At 39.6% G+C, this 16,341-nt stretch overlaps 1 protein-coding gene across 1 annotated transcript in view; it reads left to right on the forward strand.

Annotated features, from left to right (window-relative positions):
- The window catches only part of PCSK2 (proprotein convertase subtilisin/kexin type 2), an 850,498-nt gene that overhangs the window by 353,963 nt on the left and 480,194 nt on the right, over window positions 1-16,341 (forward strand). Inside the window, exons 3-4 of the mRNA XM_078649584.1 lie at window positions 3,413-3,526; window positions 13,564-13,672. Coding sequence (XP_078505710.1) covers window positions 3,413-3,526; window positions 13,564-13,672 — 223 coding nt within the window. The remainder of the gene's footprint in view (window positions 1-3,412; window positions 3,527-13,563; window positions 13,673-16,341) is intronic.

Consider the following 16,341-nt stretch of genomic DNA (forward strand, 5'->3'; position numbering starts at 1 on the left):
CCTTGTAGATTTTTTACTGAAGCTACTTTTATTCAGAATGGTATATCTATGTTATTTTCATTACTATTTTACTCATACTCTTCAAGGATTTCTTTAAATCAAATGGTTTGTATTATTTTACTGTCTCTCATACTTTTCTTTGTATTAATTTAGAATTATCTGTTGACTTTATTCACTTTTCTTTGCTATTTTCTTTCCTATTTCCCTGTGTTTTTCGGTTCTGACTACACATTTTTCAATCTTGGAACATCTATCCTCCAATGTTTACTGTATATAAACATAAGAAAAATGCTTCCGTTATTAATGGTTTGCCTGGAGTACTAATAAACAACTCTTAAGCTGCATTGTAATGTGCCAGCGATTAGTCACATTTGTTAAAGCTAGCATGACATTGCTCTATTAAAAAGCCTGCATGCACATCTGTGAGTAATTGCAAATAAATTAACATCATCATCTAACTCTTGATTGTAGAGCAGTCATGCCCTTTACCCAGAAGCAGGTCACATTTCTAGGGAGCTTTTCTATTCTTTAATTAGGATTCTGGAATAAGTTTGATGAACACCTGTAAAGTGACAGAAAGATTCTGTGTATTTCCATTGGAAATCTCCATCTCCTCCTTCGCAAGTTGACAGCTATGTTCCAAACAGCATCACATGAGAGAATAATGAGAGAATAATTTATAATCTTCAAAATCAAACTCACATATTTCTTTGTGTTTGGTCACCTTTCATGAATCTAAATAGGTGCATGGATATTGATGACAACACTACAGGAGTGGATACTAATACCCCTTGATCTGACGTTTGACAATATACTTTTTTTTCCTCCCTCCCCTCCCTCCTTCCCCTCCTGGTTCTCATCCTTTCCTATTATTATACTAACGTGTAGTTTTGTTGTATTATTATTTTATTATTCTATTCTCCTATTATTCTCTCTTTTCTAATTTTCTTCTATTCTTTTATTCTTACTATTTCTTATTGACATCTCATTTCTCATTTCTCTTCATATAACTTCTATTGATGTGCTCTGTTAGTTCTTATATCAACTATTTTTCTATATTCTATTCAATACTCCATACTCAATATAGTTTAAAATTTTCAATTTTACAAATAAATTACTCCTCGATGGCTAAGGAGATTTGCCATGTTACTATGGGCCCGATGTAGGTCACCAAATACCGGTCGGTAACGGCCGAATTCGGCCGTTACCGACCGGTATTTAGGGATTGAGATGTAGGGGCCATTATTTTACAGAATCTGTAAATTTACCTAATCGGTAAATTTACCAAATCTGTAAAATACCGAATTGGTAATTTTACCGATTCGGTAAATCCCAGATGTAGGTAGCACTGTTTACAGTGCTACAGGCCTTCAGAATTCGGTATTTTATCACCCAATACAGTTGGGTGGTAAAATACCGAATTCAGGTGTACATGCACATCTGTGCATGTACACCTGTGCCATGTGACACACAGACATGCCCTTAGGGCATGTATGTGTGCCACATGTCACACATACCCGTACTTGGGGTGCTAGAGGGTGTCAAAGTGACACCCCCTGCACCCTTGCAGGATTCGGTATTTACCGATTCGGTAATTACCGAATCGGTATTGCCCATTGATTCCTATGGGCTTCAAGGCCCATAGGAATCAATGGGCAATACCGAATCGGTATTTACCGATTCGGTAAATACCGAATGTTACTGATTTGGTAATTTAAAATTTAAAATTACCTACATCTCCCTCCTTCTAATTTACCGATTCATAAATACCGAATCGGTAAAATTCGGTATTTATGAATCGGTAAATTAGAATTACCTACATCAGGCCCTATGTTCCTAATTTATAGCTATATATGTTTAATCTTTATACTCAATTTATATATCTATTGAGTTAACCTGTAATTGATTCTTTAAGACGTTTATATTTCCTATATATGTTGCTTGCATTATTTAAATATTTAACGTTTCTCACACCATATTTATTCAACTGTATACATTACTATTTATCTTTATAGTTGTAAGTGTTATTTATTGGTGCATAGTATTTATCATATATGCATTTTCTCTTTTTATTTTCCATATATTTTGTATATTTATTCATATCATTCAAATTGTAAGTTATTATTAACTTTATTGTACTTATGATGAAATGATCTCAAAATGTCAATACAAAAATTATAACATCAAGATTCTGTGTATCTGTGCAGACTAGGGTGTGCATAAAATCAATTTTTGAGGATAAATTCTAAATCCTGCTTTGTGGAACCAGCATTGGTGAAAATCACCCCAACAAGGAATTTGCAAAGCATAGCAGTCCTGGGCAGAGGAAACACTCAGGGAGAAAAATCCATGGTGTTCTGCTATTCAAGAAGGACATTTATACTTAAAAAAACAAAATAATTCTCCATCAGGTGCATTAAATATATCACCTGGTCTGCAAAGCTTCGCTTCCTTCAATGGAGTCACTGCAGTAGCAGCCCCACAAAAGGCAGAGAGCTCCACCTGCAGGGTGGGCATCTCTAAGTTTGCTGAGTAGTTTTCTGATAGGAAGGCGAAGTAGTGACCTGTGCAGGTCTGACAGACCAGCTGATTTACTATAAATAATCTTCAAATTATTTTAAAATATGGGGAAGACCTCTGGGACAAAATAGTGAATTACACATCAGAAATGCTTGTTGCTATTCACCTCTCTTTTTTAAAAGTAAACAAAAATGGATTACCATTTATTTTAATAACCTAGAAAGTCAGAAAATGTTTATCTTTCTTATAGAATATTATACTAGTCTTGTTTTAGCTCAATTTTAATATGCAAGCGAGGTGGGTCATTTTGCACATGGAAAATGCTAACATTCAGTGAATTTTCGACATAACTGCTTCTGGGATTTTCACATTCAAATCATTGCATTGATCAAACCTTAGACTTTCAACGTTCTCCATTGTTTAAATCCCTCACTGTTGCGCTGGAAGTATGTACGGAGTTCAGGTGAAATTCAGTGACTTCCACAGGAGTCGAATTACACCATTCCTTAGTGATAAACATAACATTGCTGATAAATGTATTGTTTACCATTTGTTGACTTTTAAAACAAATATTGGCTTGCTTTTTCATTAAATCCCCCTCACGAATAATAGTGGTTCAGTAAAGACACCCTAATGTTAAATAGTAGCAAGTTGGCTAATTCCTTGTTGTTTCTCAGTTAGGAATACAGAGACATTTCTTTAACAAAAACAGCAAGTGTAGTACATTTCTGACATGTTAGTTGTCAGCATTGTTTTTTAGGAACACACAACCATTCTTTGTGCAGGTGTCCGACTTTAATGTAAAAAAATGAAGAAATATTTATAAAAACATATTTTTGAAAGGAGTAATATGTGACATCAATAAATGAAATGCACATTTTCTTATTTCTAGGTAAAAAAGGTTTTGCAGCAAGAGGGGTTCGGTAGAAAGAAAAGAGGCTACAGAGATATAAATGAAATTGAAATCAACATGAACGATCCTTTATTCACAAAGCAGTGGTATCTGGTAAGTGTTATATTTCAACATTTAATTTTGTTATCTCGAGTACGTGATGTTGCATAAAGCACAAAGAGTATGATTTTAACACTAGAAAACATAGGAAATTGTTTAATAACTCGTTATTGCAGAAACTAAATAAAACAATGCCTGGTGAACAACTTTTAACTTCTGGCCTTTTCATAAATTATGAACTTATGGCTTTGAATCATTTGCTAGCATGGGCAGCACTTTTCTCTGTTCCCTAAGGTATGTAGCCAGAAATGTGTGAATCTTTCAACCATAAATGGTCTATTGGTTAGTTTAAGAAACTCCCATAGTCGAAACGACTGAAGGAGAGCTCTTTAAAATGTAATTGTAGAAATATAATATTGGTGAATGCACAATGACGTATAGAGTGTACTAAGTTATGTTTGTTACTGTTTAGTTCATATCTGTTTGAAGCAAAAACCAGGGGGCATGCACACTCGTGAGCAGAATGTTTAAAACTGTATTGCCTGTTGAGATGGGCAACTGGTTATATAATGCCTAACAAAAAGAATAAAAAATCAAGAAACTCCCATAGCAGACTCGATGAAAGCATATGTAGTAGTTGTGATTTTGTGACAACCAATAAACCAGAATTGGCAAAGCCAGCTGATATGGCTTTAATCTGCCAAAGCTCACAAATACAGCAATGTACAAATGGCCCCATGAGTTCAAGGGCACTTCCTGGCCGACACTAGGCCCGGGCGGAAATATGATGCCGCCTGCAGAATTGGCAGAATTTGGGTAACTCTGTGTTATGCTTGTAATGCGGAGTTCCTGCCAAATTATGCCAATTAGTGTGTGGTGGAAATATTCTACTATTTGTGCCTTACAGGAGCAAAGCTAGGCTCCACAACGGGCACTTACAAGCGAGATTTGCCGGCCCGTGGCACGATTTCTAGTCACCATAGAGCCTTCTGGTGCCATTTTATAACACTGGTGGATGTGAGCTATTGCTGTCAAACAGGGCTGCCATTTGAGGAGAATTGTTGCAGCTCAAATAGATTTTCTATTCGAGCAGCAGCAAAATAAATTCAAACGGCTGCATCCCCTTTCTCAATGCATGGTGCAGTTTGCACAGATTTTCAGAGCTACTCATGCTACTGGCCCTAAACTGCAGCGTAAGCAGTGCAAGCAGAATAAATGTAAATGTAAATGTAAATGTAAATGTAAATGTAAATGTAGTATACTTGTAAAGCGCACAGCTGCCCCAGCAACGGGGCGTCCCGGCGCTGTATAACTCTGGGGAACCCGTCCTGGCTTTCCCTGTGGGATTGGCCCCTTGCTGGGAGTCCCCAAGGTGGAGCCAGGCATCCCCGGAATTGGTGGGGCCGTTGTGGAGATTAGGCAAGCTAATGCCCAGAGTTGCCGAGTGGAACCCCTGATTAGAGTAAGCACCGAAGCGAGAATTATCGAGTCCGCTGACCAAGGTCCACGACCCTGCCGCGTCGGGAATTGAACCCTGGTCCCAGGCTGACTTCTGCTCTCAGGCCTGCTGCCTCTAACCAGTGAGCCACACTACTCCACACTTTTCCGCCCCTTGGTGGAATCTCATGGAATCTTGCAGAGTTTTTCTGTAACTCTGCGGAATTGTGAGGAGTGATACTCTGCAACCTCTGCCCACCCGTAGTGGACACTGAAGACATGTCGTCCCTTTTGATAGAGTTCAGGTTGGGAGCTTATACTGCCCTATTTAATAGAGCTATTGTTAACAGCTTTTGAATTTCACAAGCCCCATCTTTATCTAATAGTAAAAAAAATAACCCTGCATAAACCCATACTGGGAACAGGTGCACAAAATATTAGGGAACATTCTAGGGCTTACACTGGTTCCTATTACGGAAGTAACACTTTTGAGCTACATGGTTAACTTTCCTAAACTAGTCTGGAAACTAGCATCCCTTGGCCTTCTCTTAGCTAGGCGGGAGATTGCGTTACACTGGGGCAGCAAAGTTTCGCCAAAGTCACAAGGCTGGTTGAATAGTTTAGCATACTGCAGTACAAATAGCGAGATCTATTCTAACCTGTTACCCAGCATGGCACACCCCTAGGATATCTGGGGCCCATATAAGGCATATATTGACACCCTAAGCAACTCCTACGCTTCGCAGCCCAACTCAGGGACACACGGGTAAAGAATGAGCCAGTTGGAATCCTTATTGATAAGTCATATAAGGCTCTATATTGCATTGCTCCCACACCGATCCAGCACCTTCTGTTATTCTAGGACAGGGATGACAGCAGATTGATGGACAGGGCCGGCTACTGTTTCAAACATAGTGGGGTCATGTAGTCACTTGATCAATCTGTTTGGAAATGGTAGGACATGTGTTATGGAACATACAGTATTGTGTTAATGACATTGCTAAACACCTTCGTTCATTGCAATATGAGACTGGCATGATAGCTCTGTACATATGATGTAATTTGCAAGGACGACTATTACGTATGAAACATATGCCTTTGTTTTTTATAATCAATGAAAATAAAGTTTTACAAAAAAACTGTAAAAAATAATCTCTCCTGAATAGGCAAATTGTTCTAAGGTACCTTTGATCTGCCAGATTAGGAGCACAACAATTAACTCTACTAAGCATTGGCAGTTCAAAGGGCGACTTTCATTAGAGAACCATCTCTGGTCTTCATACCAATAGTTAATCAAAAGTTATAATTTAACACAATTTTAAACATGGTGTGCATTTGTGTAAAAATGCATATACTGTATACTTTATCAGCAAGGAACGTTGAATTCCATTCAGTATTCAAATGCATTATTAGGGCTTAGAGCTGCTATGCATCATGCTACATACAATTTAAAATGGGCCTCATCTGACACAGAACTACTTGTGTTTGGGAAAAAGGCTGGGTCAGACAACGGCCTTCCTCACTCATACTACATGTGTACATGCGTATAAACACATTTCACACACAGCCTTCTCGGTACCTCTTATCCCAGCTTTCCAAATTAAAAGGCAGACACTGGGAATTGCAGTTCATGCCCAATTTATAGGGATCGTTAGAGTGAGACAGGCTTTACTTGGAAATCTGATGCCTGGTAAAACACCAGGAGCCAAAAGGCAAAACAATATGATTTTCACAGGTAACACTCATTCCATAAAAGCCAATGTAGTTCTTCTCAAACTATTATAATGTGAGGGAATAGAAACAGTTTCTTTGTTTTTTGTACAGTGAAGAGATGAATTAAGAAACAAATCTGCTATTGAATATAAAATATTCCAACCGAATGCCATAGCAAAAGATTTGAGGCTAATTGTTATTGATTACAAAACATATGGTTTTTAAGCTGCTTGCAAATATGATGAGTTTACAAATTATATAATTGATTTTGCCAAATGCTTGAAAAGTGATAATTCCTTTCTTAATGTCATTTAAAAAATAAACGTAGTGTACATTAACATAACATATACATTATAAAATGTAAAATGTCTGCATCTTTTGACTCAGATGAATAAACAATCTATATTTCATTTTTGAGATGCTCTGCCAAGCACTTGGCAGTGCAGAATTTTATGACTACCACCCACGCATTCTTTGTTTTGTGGAGTTGGCTGTATTCCTTTGAACATCTGCAGCCATTGTGGAGCAATAGATGGCTAAATTATGCAGCTCATTTGACAGAATTATGAAACAACAAAAGGTAAATAATGCAGTATTATGGATTTAAATACAAATTAAGTGACACATTCTGTAGCAATATTGTGGGCCTATCTTAACATTTGAAAACACATTGAAACAAAACAGTTCCAGACGACATGGAAAATACCTAACACAGGAATAAAACTACATATATCCAGCAGATCCAATTAAAAAATGTTGACAAACAATTGAGTATTTTGACTTGCATGAAAATAGAGCAATATAACACTGTTGGATCTGCTTCCCAAAGTAAAAGTGTTCATGTAGAAAATGTGTTATTTTCCAATCCACAGAAAACTAGGGCACCTGTAAAAATAATGCACTTCTTTTTATCTGTGTATACCAACAATGATTTAAAATATGACTTCAGGTTTTGATTTGCTCGGAGTTCACACCACAGATTCCATGGAATAAGCACTTTCCAGCACCATACAGCCTTGCAGGATAGTACTGTGCAGGTGTGTATACTAAATATCGTAGTCAGAATATCGATGTTACTAAATAATGAAAACATTTTGAAAAAAATATCGGCAGGCAAGTAAGTCTAGATTTTCTATACCTAACTCCACATATATGTACCTAGGCAGTACATTATTTTCAAGGTACGTAGATGTGGAGTTAGGAATAGTACATTTATCCCTCCCTATATGCACTTATCTTTTGATATTGTGTCCCTCAATATTCTGTTCTCGATATTCTTGTATGTCAATATTCTTCATGCTGGATATTCAGTACCACAGTGTACTTTCTAATATATATGTTGATGCAGGTATTTCAATAGTTGGCAAATTAAGATTGAAGTCACAAGATTTTACTCAATAGATGTAGAATATTTGTGATTTATCTAAATTGTGTGTGTCCTCTTCCAATAAATGCTGCTATTACATCAATGCGATGTAAGTATGCATTTGCGTGAAGAGGGGAAAAAAGCAATTTGTAACAAAGTCTGAGTCATTGTTGCTGGAATTAATTTTAAAGAAATAAGGTTTTGTTTACAGTAGCAGACATAAGCTCATCCTCAGTCTTTCAGTTGGAGATATTAATAGGTTATGTGTAACATTCTTTCCTCTTTAATTCCAAAATGTTGTAATCAATAGTTCAGTGTTGAGCAGTTATCTTTTGCAATGTGTTGTGTGCTATGTCATACTCCTATATTAATGGTATTTTTTAAACTTTGCAATTATAGCATTTTTAACACTTTATTTATTTGAGCTTGAATATTTTGAGAATGACAAGTTATGGGGTAGGTGGGAGACCAAGAGGTAAGTGAAGCAAATTGATAATTACACTGAACAATAGTTCAAAGTAGGCCTGTAGTCTACGGGAATGTGTGAACCACATTTAACCTAGTTCTTTACAATTAACTGAAGATAATTGTGTAACTTTGAAATGCTATAATATAAGCTGCAAAGCAATAGGATCTTAAATCCTGAAGCAATGGCGGGACATCAGACAGGGTATCTTAAACAATTCTTTATTAATATCTTCTCATAAAAAAAAAAGCCAATGCTTTTTAACCAGGCCATCTTGTTCATTGCTGGTTTAGTTCTTTCTCAATTTCAGTACTTTTTATGTACTCTTCTGATACCCTCAGTAAAGCATTTTTAAAGATGACTGTATAGTGCATTAGTGGAATAACTACAAGTGAGTTTTTTAGGTTAAAAGTAAAAACAAGCATTTCTTCAAGAAACAGATCTATATGCGAATACAGTCGTGATACTCTCTCCGGTGGACATACTAAAGTCGCTTTCTGTAGAGATGCCTATGGATACATCATTTTAGATTGTTTGCTGCTCACCAGCGGGTCAGAGATTGAAGTAATTCCTAATTGTTCGCTGATCTGAAGGCACTTGGTTACCTTTATCCTTAATATTTACTGCAAATTGACCCCTCCAGTCAAAATATTATACGAAAATCATTTTTTAAATTATGTTGTTATTTTCTCACATCACCCAATTCAAAAGTAACAATTAATTGGTTCCACCATCTAATTTTGAATGACTAATTTTGAACTCAACCACACAGTTTACCTATAGTATCCACCATTGTGATTTTGATACTTTACACATTTTTTCTTGCTTCTCTCTTGCAAGCCATTGGATGCCTGAGAACAATATTCAGATAGACCGCGCTATACACACTGGTACAATGAGACATCAATGGGTTGCTTTTTTGCCTCTGGCCTAAGGTTAAATCTAAATTACAGAGATCAGAAGCTGCAGACATCATTTAAAAGATAGATGGATTCAGTCCCTGGATGTCGTCCATTGTGGTTGCTTTTAGGCCAAAGTGGTCCACATATTTCTCAACATTTATCACCCCAACAAGAGGGAGACGATCAAGAAGGAGACTTATATCATATCTACCATCCACTACCTGGCGGCAGAGGTTGAAAGCACATGTATGCTCTCAATCTCTAGTTTAAATTAAAGGCATTATTAGGTCCTCATAAATCCAGAGTATATAACAGAATTTCCTCTCAGCTGGGGCTGATGTGCCACAAAAGACTTAGTTTTGTCATTTAAAGAACCACCAAGGTGAATCAGAATGGCATTGGTGGGGTCCTTCCAGTCTTTGGAGAGAAAAGATAAACGTTAGCAATGCCATTCTCCTACATGTGAAGACAATTGACAAAAACAATAGAAGGGACTGCACTGCTCACACATTTAAAAGGAAGCCTCTGTCTACCTCTGGGTATGACATAATTTCCATTTATATATATATGGACATTCATTCTAGGTTTCAACTGATTTTAAGCCACTGTTACCCTGTTACAAAGGTTGCCATCCAAACCCTGCCAAGGACTAACAAGTATATCTTCCTTGTTCAAGAATACGTCTTGTCAGCAATGTACAACCTTGGCTTGTCAAATCCAGCTAATTATTTTCCAGGCACCTGCCGCCTGCCATGCCAAAAGATTCAGAATCTGCAATTAAGACAGAAGAATATATGTGTCTAGTACTGGAGAGGGTCTGACCACTTCTAGTATCGGAGGAAAGTGGCTACTCATCCTAACCATCCTAAGGTGCCGGATCCTGAGGGTATTGCATGCCATCCACCAAGACATTGCTAAGATCAAGGCCTGGCTATGAAACTAAGTGTGATGTGATTCATGCTGCTTGATGAGCTACTAATGAGAATGTTGAAGGATTGCGCAACATTCCAAGTGGACTGTACATCTAACGCACTCACACTGATTCTCCCTAAAGATATTCCACAAACATCATGGAATTGATTGAGTGTAGGCTTTGGCAGCCTGCTGTATGGTGATCTCCTGGTAGTCCTCAATAATTACTCTAAGTCACTGAATGCAAAATATCCTCCCACCATGTCAGCAGAAGATGTCGTCCTTACAATATGGAAGATGTTAACCATCCACAGCTTGACTATAGACAGACTATAGGCACCCAAGTCAGAGGCCAGAGTTTGCTGATTACTTAGCGCTCTTATGAATAAAACACATAATGATAACTCCTTAGGCTGCAAAATAAAACACCATAGAAGCAATACACAGGAGTTTTGAGAGAATTGCCACCAAAAAACTTCATCTCATCGCTGGATACAGATCTGCTCAGTTTTGCATAGGACGTGTCATGGGAGGCGCTATCGGCCATCATCCTTCATGGACTTCATTTGGACTGGATGAATCTGCCAGTCTACCAGACCAAAAAAAAAGCAATGACCGCACTACTGCATGTCGCTGAGCTGGGCACTCAGAAACTAATTCAATTCAATTCAAATAAGCTTTATTCGATTTTACAATTAAACCATTACAGCACGTAAAAACACATGATTGTTAAACTGTTCTGTGTTAAAAATCAATAAAAGTATACAAACAGTGTTATTTGTTAGTAAAATTGTCTAAATACAAAAAAGGTGCATTTAGAAGTTCATATGCCAATAGTTTGCCTATATTTGATTTCACATTTCAAATAGCAAGATGTAGACGTTGTAACATTTATATTCTCTAGGAATTGTAACACTAGGAACTGTGGCCGACATTGTCTGGTACGAAGCAACCTTAAAATTGGTAAAATCCATCGCTTTCTTGGTATAATGTAAAATCTGCAGAATAAAAAGGACATGTATTGTTGTTTGCAGAGACTTATCATCCCATGATGTTCGACCAATTGTTCATATTCACTCAGAAATCGAAGAAGGAGGCTTTGTAAAAGAGAGAGACCGCAATTCAGGCAGCAACTTTCAACTACTATTTATACCACTTCTCTAGGGACTGTAATGTTGTAGCTCTCTCGTTCTGAATTCACCCACGTTGTTAACGACTATATTCTTCACATTCTTAACCATCTCTCATCTTTCAGTTGTCTAGCTGCAGCAGTGCTCCTTTGACTGCTCTATATGTCCTCGTTTCATTGCGCTAGTTTTCAAATGGCCTTTTTTTGGCTGGATCCTAGTATTTTCTCTTCTGTCCTCCATTACTGGGCCACTTTCATTAGCTCAGCCCCCTCCACTTGCTTGGAATAGATGTAATGAGGATTTTTTATGCACTTGAATGATGGCTTTAAGTTTTCTTGTTTTCCGTTATCATTTTTTTCATCCTACATTCACTTGGACAGCAAGTGGGTCATTTTTTGGGGTGGCCTCTTGCCTCACCTTTTCTCCTTGCCTCTTTCGATTGCGTGGGCTACTTTCCCTGACTGGAGCTGTATAAGTGTAGACCATTGTTCAGTCCTGAACAGGAACATGTCAGCCCATCTGATGGACTTACAGCATCTGGAAACATATTGTTTCCCTTTCTTTGCTCTCTCTCTCTCTTTCTCTCGGTGGCACCGTTTCTCTAGTTGTCATCTTTTCCCCGTTCCTCCACAGAGTCTGCTTTCTTCCTTTAATATGCAAATCATATGAAGATTCGAGGTGCCACATGACATCTAATAATTGGAATGCTGGCAGAGTGTGTTACCGGGTACACAGCGGTGACTCTATGTACTAAAGCTAGACACCTGGTGCAGAGACTTGATTAGTTCCTTGTGTATGAATTTGCTAAGCAGTGGGCAGGGGCGGCTCCTCCGTTTGAGCGGAGGATTGTCGCCCACTGGTTAAAATGCCCCTTTATGCCCCAGAATTGAAAAATAAAATGGTAATAAAGTTGGTTTATTACCATTTTTAATTTTTCAATATACCCCTGTCCTAACGCTCGCTCAGGACGGGGGTGGGACTGCTGCTGAGAGACAGCAGCAGGGAGGAGGGTGGGCTGCCTCATCACTTTTCAAAGTGTGCATTTCTTTTTGCCGAACGTCTTGCTACGGCCAGGCAGACATGCGCACAAATGAAACCTCTTACCCAGGTGTCTTATGACAGCTGGGTTAGAGTAAGTGCAGGGCTCCAGTGTCCTTGAGACCAGCGAGTGAAGCCGCTCCCTTCAATCAAGGCTCTGCTCTCACAGCATGAGAGCAGTGCCAGGATTCGTTAAGGAACTTCTCAAGGGTTTGCGCTGCTAGAGGAAGAAATGTAGCGAGGAAGAGTTCGGAGTCGGACATGTCACAGGCAAGTGCTTTTTATTTTTTATTTTTACCCACCATCCACCACCCATTTGCCCGCCCACCACTCCCCATATATGCCAGCTGCCACAAACATGAGCATGATTTCAAAGCATTGGGAATGTAGTGGGTTCATAAGATTTCGAGTTCCATCTCTTTTCAATAGGATTTAATCATGAAGGAGAGACATATGGTGTGGACCCTATCTACAGACTAATCCCATCATTCACCAACCACGCATCCTTGTTTTTTACTATGCCCTGTCACAACTACATTTGTTAGCCTTGGCTGAGTACAAATGTCCATTTGACAAAAAGGGTGCATACATTGCTTAATTTGAGTCGGTGGTTGAAGGTGGGGCCTACGGCACTCATTTGTGGGAAACACCACGTATTTTTCTCATTAGACGTTGACCCAAAACAAGAGAGTGAAAAACAAACAAAGGGAAAGAAGAGGAAGAGGAAGACGGAAAACCTTGGCAAAGGGAAAAGTAGGTATGAAAAAAAAGAGCATGCAATAGTGAGGTGAAAGTGCTGGGAGTGTCTGGTGGTGATTTAAAGAAGCTGGAGGTGGAACATGACTATGGAGCCTTGATATTTAGCACACTGACATTCAATAAAGGCAGCTTTGGACTTCTGGGAAAAGCTTTGGGACTTCGTACTTATTCTTTTACAAACTAAGCACAGGGTGTATAAGCTTCAGCTCTGAAATCCCTTCTCACTACTTGGAGAGACTTTCCGAGTAGTAGGAGGCACCATGTTTGGCTACATCATTGAGACTCAAATAAGCATCAAAATGCTCAAGGATATGCACAGATGCTGGTTTTTCTGTATCTCTAAACTGTTGTTTTCGATTGCCTTTTAGATCAACACAGGTCAAGCTGATGGAACTCCTGGACTCGATCTGAATGTGGCTGAAGCCTGGGAATTAGGCTACACTGGAAAGGGGGTCACCATAGCAATTATGGATGATGGTGAGCATTTTGCATTGTATCATAGAATTGCATTTTTTACTGTAACTATAGTTGATGCTAGGAATGTGACACAATGAAAGTTTTGGCTTGTCTCTCTAAGTAGCTACAAAAGCCACGTATGTAAGTGTAGGAGGGCAGGCCGGATAAACATATTTCTGAATGGTGGTATTTTATTTGGTCTCTCAAATTTCACAGCCTGGTTATAAGGGACTTCTTGGTGTATCTCGGTTCTTCCTCTTCCTTCCAGTACCCTTGTTCCTTCTCTCACCGTCTCCTGGTTGGATGCTTTCCCCGGTGACTCGGAAATTAGGAAAACAAAGGAGCAGTCATTAAATGAGAAAAAAGGGAGAGACACAATCCCTTCACCTCACCTGTTCAGTGCACCAAGAAAAGAGAGGGGGTAACAAAAAAACAATGGAAAGAACAAATAATTGTGGAATGCTTATTCCAGGGTTTTCTCCAATGTAGTTTGCAAGTTCACTTCACAATTCGGGGTGAACACCAACTACATTTAACAGCTTATCGGCGGTTTCGTCCAATTCCCCAGCTTTAATTGCCTATTATGTGTCTTGGATCAGTGGTGTGAGTGTTTGCTCTGGATGTGTCTAGTGAGGACAGACAAAACCCGTGTCAGGGGCTAATCTTTTCGTGCTCCCCACCTTCCCGACATGCTTGTTTCCTAAACAGCTACCCACCCGTCCTGTTAGCACTCAACCGCTCCGCCACAACTCTCCTGAGCTGTGGCCACACTTCTGCATCCTCCAGTGGACACCAACACTCCTCGCTCCAGCTCTCAGATACTTCCTCTGCTCCGCCTTCCTCTTCTGGATTTCTCTGGACTTCAGCTTCTGTCGAGTTGTCTCCGTCTTCCTTTCGTTGTCTCTGGAACATCTGTTTCTCTCTCTCCCCTAGATGCATTCCGGGGTTGGCTGAGCCTCCAGGTGCAGGGTTGAACCAACTCCTCTCATCCTGTGATGACACATAATAGGGATGGGTTATTTCCCGGCACTGGATGGGATCCTTATTTTGATTCCGGGTCATGTCCTGCCTCCAGTCTTTGGAGCGTGGACCCTCGTCCGGTTGTGCAGGTATGTTTTGTGGGGGCCAGGATGGATTTCCTCACATCCCCCTTCCCTAGCTGTCTTTGTAGTGGTATTGTTTTCCTGTGGATATCTGGATAGAAAATCCACATTGACTTGGTCTTTCCCCTTTTGATGTTGGGTGAGAAAGCGATATGGCTGTAAGGCTAGGACCCATCTTAGCACCCTCTTATTATTTCCCTTGTTCCTTGCCAAACATTCTAGGGGGGCATGATCAGTACGAATTCCTGTCCCTCCAAATAGTACAGTAAGGTTTCAATAGACCATTTGATGGCAAGTGCTTCCTTCTCTATGACGGCAAAGTTTTTCTCTCTGGGAAACAGTTTACGGCTTATATACAGAATGGGTTTTTCTCATCCTTAAGGTGTCTTTTGGGATAATACCGCCACAAGACCCCTTTCCGAGGCGTCGGTTTGTAGTATGAATGGTCACGAATAGTCAGGACTGGATAGGACGGTTTCGGAAGTTAGGGACGTTTGTAGGGAATTGAAGGCTTGAAGTAGATCAAGAGAGGGATGCCATAATACTGCTTCTGTTTTAATGTTCTTCTGTAACAAATCCGTCAGAGGGACGGCTGTTTGGGAAAAATTCAGAATGAACCTATGGCAATAAACCAGAAAACGCAAGAAATCTCGGAGAACATGCTTTGTTTTGGGAAAGGGAATTTGGGAAATAGATGCTACCTTGTTGCTTTGGGGTTTGATAACTCCTTCCCCTAACAGGTACCCAAGGTAATGGACAGTTTTGAAAGCCAGGTGAATTATAGTGGGGTTGATCTTCAGCCCATGAGCCCCCAAGGCCTGTATCACCGCACATAGGTGGTCTAAGTGTTGGTCCCACGTGTCACAATAAATGATGATGTCATCTATATAGGCCCCAGAGTACCTTTCATGTGGCTGGAGAATCATATTCATAGTCCTCTGAAAGGTGACTGGGGCTCCATGCAAACCGAAAGGCAATACGGTGAATTGGTATAGCCCATCAGGGGTGGAAATGGCTGTCTTCTCCTTATCTTGTTCTCTAAGAGGTATTTGCCAATATCCCTTATACAAATCTTGGGTGCTGATGTATTAGCCTTGCCTATTCGTTGGATCATGTCGTCCACCCTAGGTAATGACTAGGAGTCGAATTCTGATATTTAATTGACTTCCCTGAAGTCTATACTGAAAGAAACCAATCCATCGGGTTTGAGCACCAAGATAATAGGCGAACACCATTCACTAACTGAGGGTTCTATGATGCCCATGGGCAGCATCTGTTGAACCTCCTCCTTGATGGTTGCTCTGCGTGCTTCAGGTATCCTATAGGGTCTCAGGCATACACTTTTCCCCAGATGGGTTTTTATGGAGTGCTCCAATAAGGGTGTTTTTCCTGGAGACAGGGAAACACCTTCCTTAAAGGGTGGAGTCTCTCTATCAGGTTCTGTTTTAGGGGTTGTGAGAGTTCCGTATCTATACATTGGTCAAACTACCGATTTTGTCCTGACGTTACCCCCACCAACATAGTAACAGGACCCTCCCATTTTTTAGCAGATTTATATGATATATTTGGGATGTACCCCGGTTGGCG

The sequence above is a fragment of the Lissotriton helveticus genome, chromosome 6, assembly GCF_964261635.1.
Source record: "Lissotriton helveticus chromosome 6, aLisHel1.1, whole genome shotgun sequence".
Taxonomy (NCBI): domain Eukaryota; kingdom Metazoa; phylum Chordata; class Amphibia; order Caudata; family Salamandridae; genus Lissotriton; species Lissotriton helveticus.